We start from the raw sequence: 5,601 nt of genomic DNA, 5'->3' as shown, positions 1-5,601 counted from the left end.
ACTTCAAGCTTCCTTAGCTGAAAGCCACTTCTTGAGGTGAACTATTGCCCTTGCTCTGATTGTAAGCTCACCAAGCAACCTTTTGAGTTTATGGCTTCCCAAGTGGTAGCTTGTCTACAGGGAAAGAATGGGTTAGTAAGACTGAGGGAAACAGCCATACCCGTAACAGTTGCATTTCTCATTCCTGTTGAAACTTAGCTTCCCTTGTGGCCTATTTGCAGGGAGAGAATATAGAAATCCATGAGTCTGGCCACTCAAATCTAGATTTATGAGTAAGTCTCTGTGAATAGGGGAGTCTTTCCTTGACAGAGGAATCTGTTCTCAGCATACAGATGAAATCAAGGATGGTGGTGCAATGCCAAAGACAAGACCCTAGATTATAGATGCAACCTTCTAGAAACCTGTCACGGGGGCCAGATGGCTTTCACGCAAATGAAAAATTTGTGCATCTCCTTTTCCATGCTGTATCTCTCTCATGGTCAGTTAATGTGAAATGCCAACTAAAATATGCTGTGACAAGTAGGCCCCCAGGACCACAGCTGAACAAAGGGTTAGTATCCAAAAGAGTTGAAGTGTGCACGTTATGCCCAAAACAGAACAACTTTTTTTTTGCTAAAATTTCACTCTTGGGCCGAGATAATAAACTGAAAATCAATAAAAATGATGACATCCTGAAGAGACTATCAATCATGTCTCCTACAGAGACACCCCCCCCCCCAGAGCTGACCCTGGTCTTCAGCATTCCCTCACTGTTTAAGCTAGCCAGGTTTGTTTTCTGGCACTTGCAACACAACAAATTAACTAATACACAATAGAAAAGCAAGTAACACAAACTGGAAAAGTAATATAGGTCTGAAGATAACAATCTCCTATCATTTTACCCCCTATAACTCCATTATTGTTACCATTGGCTGATCCTCTTTTGTTTTGGGATTCTTTGTAAGTCACACATCACATGTGACCACACACTAATTTAAGCCAAAAGGTTCCTTTTGGCAGTAGCTTCACATAGTCTTTTGCAGGCTCAGGAATTTTAACAGACTTCTCCGAGGAATTGCTTAAGGCTTTTCCTTTTTCTCTTTCAAAACAGTATGTCAGGCAAATAATATGCCCTTAATAAACATTTGTTGGTGGATGTATAAGGAGAGCAAAGTAGATTTTAAATGCTAGCCCCAGGTTCCTTGGTAGGAGTTGTGAGTCAAAATGACAAACAAGAGGGTTGAAAGGGTTGTCATGGGGCGGGGAGGAGGGGAGGGGGTGTTACATACTGGAATAATTGAAAATATAGCAAAGCAGGGAGGTATTTTATACTAAAAAGAGATAAGGAACAGTGCTATTGTCCTTGAAGCCTGGCAGAGTTGTAAAAATGAGTCCTGGTTGGAGAGGCACATCTATGACACCAGAAATACCTATGTTAAGCTCTACATAGTCCTTATTCTCTCTCATGTATATGTTCAAAACCCACAAAAGCTGCTTATGTAAGTACTTAGCAGCTCAAAATGGAATAGCAGATAGTTGAATGTTCAGATTCTGTTAGAGTAAGTCTTCCTAAATGGAATTCATGTTTCTAGAAATAAATAAGGATGATGAAAAGAACAGTATAGCAACATGATGTTGAAAGAAATGAGGTGGGGGGTTAGAGAGATGGGGTATGATATTGGTGAGTGAGTCTGAACTATAAAAATTTGAGGCACCAGAAAGTTGTGACAGACTCTTGACTTCTGAATATTCACCAGCCAGGCACTCTGGGCTCTCAGGCTTACCTCCAGAAAGGGCCTCCTCCACACAGGGGCCCCTCACCCGGGAGCTTCCTGCTGGGGTGTCATATTTCAACGTTCTAAGAAAGAGGCTGCCTAAGGGTCTATATTTAGAGTATGACTCCCCAGCATGGACAGCTGGATGTCTGGGGACTAACTTCTGCATACTTGGTCCCTGAGTTCTGGGATTATCCTGAGGGGCTTTAAGGATAGTGCAGTGAAATGGTAACGGAAGGAGGGAATGAAAAACCTCTTTCTCTGGGTAACTACCTGGGATCCTGTAAACTATCCTTTGTGAGGGGAAAGCGATAAGCATGTCAATGTTGTTGAGGAGATTCAGTCACCACCAGCCCCGCCCCCCACGGAGGATGTTCAACACTAGCCACTGCTAGGGTGGCATGTACCACCTGATGAGATACAGGAGACAGCACACCGGTGTCACGGTGGCATGAAAATCCCATCTGTTGAATCTTGTTCCTCACAGTGAAATAGCTCAGTATTCTCTAATTATAGGGATGTGGGGGTTCCACCATGAAACTTCAAAATTGATTTTTAAAATCTCTGATTGAAAAGCAGGCTAAACTTCAAAGTTACTAATTTGTAAAGTTCATCTAAAGATGTAAGATCTGTCGAAATGGGGCTGGCATAAAGTCTGTCCTCTGAAGTCAGGATGAAAGCCAGCCCATGGTCTTCTATGAAGAGCTCAGTCACCTGAAACTTAATACTGTGGGTTCAGCCAATAAGAAGAAAAGGCTAGTGGTTCACCTCTCTAAAGTCCTCACAAGGAAAACACCCACCACCTCATTGGAGATTCATTCTAGTCATCACTGTATAAATCATACCGAAAGCACACTTGTTTTGTTTGTAAGAATAGTTCTCAAATGTTAATATGTTATGTGAAGGCTATTTCCTGTGCAGCCAAAAGAAAATATTTTCAAGCTGGTACAAATTAACCAAATCAGTGAGGCCTCCCTTTTCACTGGGAGATCTTGTTTATGCTATGTACATTTAAAGATTTGGATTCTTTGTTCTCCCTGTGAGATAGTAGCTTGATCATATTTTCTGATTACAAAATACTGTAGCTCCAGTCAATAAAAAATGAAGGAAGGATGAAATAGAACATGGATCCAAAATAACAATAAAACCTCACCTGTTGGGCTTTTTTTTTTCTTCCTCCTTAGTTTTGGTGTAGAAATGGGATGTGAGAAGGGGTAGAAATTAAGCGGTCAGACAGGGGTTTCAGCCCCAAGAGGCGGATGAGACATTTCCTCAAGAAGTAGAAGTGAGCAGTAGACCCAGAGAGATATTGGCCCTTCTTGTAATTAGAGAAAGGCAAATTCACACACCAGAGAGAGCCTCGGCCACTTCTGGTTTCTGGTATTGTACAGAGGAAAAGAGTGACAGGGCCCAGTGTGATGGGGGAAAGGGGGGAGCTGCGGGGCAGGCTGGCGCCTGCCGCACTGCTTGTGGGAGTGGAAATTGGGGACCAGAGCTCACTGGTGACGCGGTGGTCACGTGACCAAGAGCTGCCTAGAACAGAAGTCCTGCTAGTCGCCTCCGTCTGGGTACCAGCCCCCTATTACTCTGCAGGCAGGCGTGTGAAGGAAGAAGGAAACTAGCCCGGACGGTGCAGGTCGGTGCAAGCGTGGTTTCTGCTTGGAGGGCGGAGGGGGTGGGAAAGGCCACGAGGGCCACGGCTCCAGGCGTGGGCCGTTGGGGGCTGTGTCCCCCGTCCGCTTTCTGCCTACCGCCCCCCAACCCCCTGCCCATTTTCCCAGGGAGACCCGGCTGACTTCGGGCGGGGGTCCGGGGAGTGGATGGCTGTGACAGCGACTCCCAGAAAAGGAAGCTTCCACCATCAGTGCGCTCGTGTCCCGATCTCTGCTCCGTCCACCAAGCACTTCGTCCCCTCGGCCCCTGCCTGTCTGCCGCTCTGTAAGTCTCTTGGCCCGAACGTCTCCGCGAAAGTCGCGGCGAGGGGTAGCGCCCACTGCCCGGGGACCCCCAGAACAGGTCGTTGTGAAGATGGGGCGAGCCCTGGACCCTGGGAGGGGGCGGCGGGCAGCGGAGGGCTAGGGATCTGTGCCGGCCGGGTCCGAGTCGCCCTCTCCTGGCCCCTTTCTCTCTCCACACCCCCTCCCATTTCAGTGCAGGGAAAGGGGTGTGGCGGCCTTTGCCTGGGAAATGGCGGACGACAGGGGCGAGGGGGCAGGGACGCCCTGGTTAGGAAAGTCAGAGGGTGTGAGAAAGAATTTAAACTCAAAGGCCGAAATTTCAGAAAAGAGCCACCGGGACTGTGCTGTCCCCTTTGATCATCCAAGCACGCTCAGTCCTCTTTGCCGGCTGGCTGCCTTTCCATCTGTCCTTCTGTCACACTCTGTCCACCAGACACAGTGGAAGGAGCACTAGCAACAGAAGACAAGGGCACAAGAGGGGATGTACCTGATTTTGGTGGAGGTGGGTGGGAGCAACTGCCTGCGAATCTCTGGGGAGTTGGGGGTGCAGTGGCACCCTTCTGTCACCCTCCTGGCTCTCTGGCCAAAGCCCCACTCCCTGCCCTTCTCTGTGGGGCCTGGAAGAGACACGGGGGCTAATGTGGCTATAGGATGACAGCAAAGCAGACATTGTTTCTTCATAATTCTTAGTAATTCGTCCATTCTCTCACTCAGAACTCACACTCCACTCTGTATCTGGTGAGTCACAGCCCAAAGCCCTAATCCTATCTTTCACCCACAGATTCCTCACAAGAGAGCGACAAGACCCGGGAGAGGCTGAAGACTACTACCTGCCTGCAACACTCATCCCTGTGCTAGGGGTCCTCTCATTCAGGTGGAGCAAGGCCCTCTGATGTCCTGCCCCAGGACAGACTGGAGCATGGGCCGGGCTCGGGAGGTGGGTTGGATGGCCGCGGGGCTGATGATTGGGGCTGGTGCCTGCTACTGTGTTTACAAGCTAGCCATAGGAAGAGAGGACAGTGAGAAGCTGGAGGAGGAGGAAGAGGAATGGGACGATGACCAGGAGCTGGATGAGGAAGAACCGGAGTTTTGGTTTGATTTTACAACCATGGCACGGCCCTGGAGTGAGGATAGGGATTGGACAGAACCTGGGGCCCCTGGTGGCACTGAGGACAGGCCCTCAGGTGGAGGCAAGGCCAACAGAACACACCCCATAAAACAGCGCCCATTCCCTTATGAACATAAAAGTACTTGGAGTACTCAAAGCTTTAAAAATGTCACTTACGTTCTTGGCCTCTCCAAGTGTCCTTCCATTCAGGGTAAAATGCCATTTGCTCAACCCAAGGAAGCTGGCTTTTCATTCAGCCACAATATCAATAGTCATTTGGCCAGACTCTCCACTGTCAGAAACACAATCCCCACTCCCGACCCCGCTCTTGAGGAGAAGGCCTGGTGTGCCCTGGATAACTGGGACATGAGTGCCACTGTCCAGGGCCAGATTAAGATGTCCATCAATGAAGTGTGGCGGGAGGCGGTGTCACTCTGCTGCAGCTCCCTTCTGCAGCAGGCAGGAGTGAGGCTGTTAATAGGCATGACGGTTATTAACGCCGCGCTTGCCAAGCCCGCTTCAGACTTGAAGTTTCCTTTGACAACAGAGGCAAGTGGATGTGCTGACGCCGCTCAGGTTTGGAAACCGCTGATGGGTTTGTGGGAAAAGCCAGGCTCCGCTGGGCAATTGCTGCACGCCCAGAGGCTGCTCTCATCCATGTCCCTCTCTGTCAGGCCCTGAAACAGAGAGCTTCCCCCAGGCACCCCGGTCTCTTAAATGGCCGCCCCCCCCCACCACCACCAGACTGGGACTGAATCCAGCCCCACCCACTTGGGGAACA

At 49.2% G+C, this 5,601-nt stretch overlaps 1 protein-coding gene across 1 annotated transcript; it reads left to right on the top strand.

Moving 5' to 3' along the window:
• Positions 1-3,282: 3,282 nt before the first annotated feature.
• LOC101624190 (protein ARMCX6) lies at positions 3,283-5,588 on the top strand. Its single transcript, XM_004695904.2, has 3 exons — positions 3,283-3,390; positions 3,536-3,692; positions 4,494-5,588. Exon 3 carries the CDS (start codon positions 4,605-4,607, stop codon positions 5,499-5,501), a length of 897 nt encoding a protein of 298 aa, XP_004695961.2. The 5' UTR covers positions 3,283-3,390; positions 3,536-3,692; positions 4,494-4,604; the 3' UTR covers positions 5,502-5,588.
• The last annotated feature ends 13 nt before the right edge of the window (positions 5,589-5,601 follow it).

Source organism: Condylura cristata, unplaced genomic scaffold (assembly GCF_000260355.1).
Source record: "Condylura cristata isolate star-nosed mole 26May11 unplaced genomic scaffold, ConCri1.0 scaffold00019, whole genome shotgun sequence".
NCBI lineage: Eukaryota > Metazoa > Chordata > Mammalia > Eulipotyphla > Talpidae > Condylura > Condylura cristata.
Note: the sequence above shows the minus strand (reverse complement) of the source record. Positions and strands in the feature narration are given on the sequence as shown.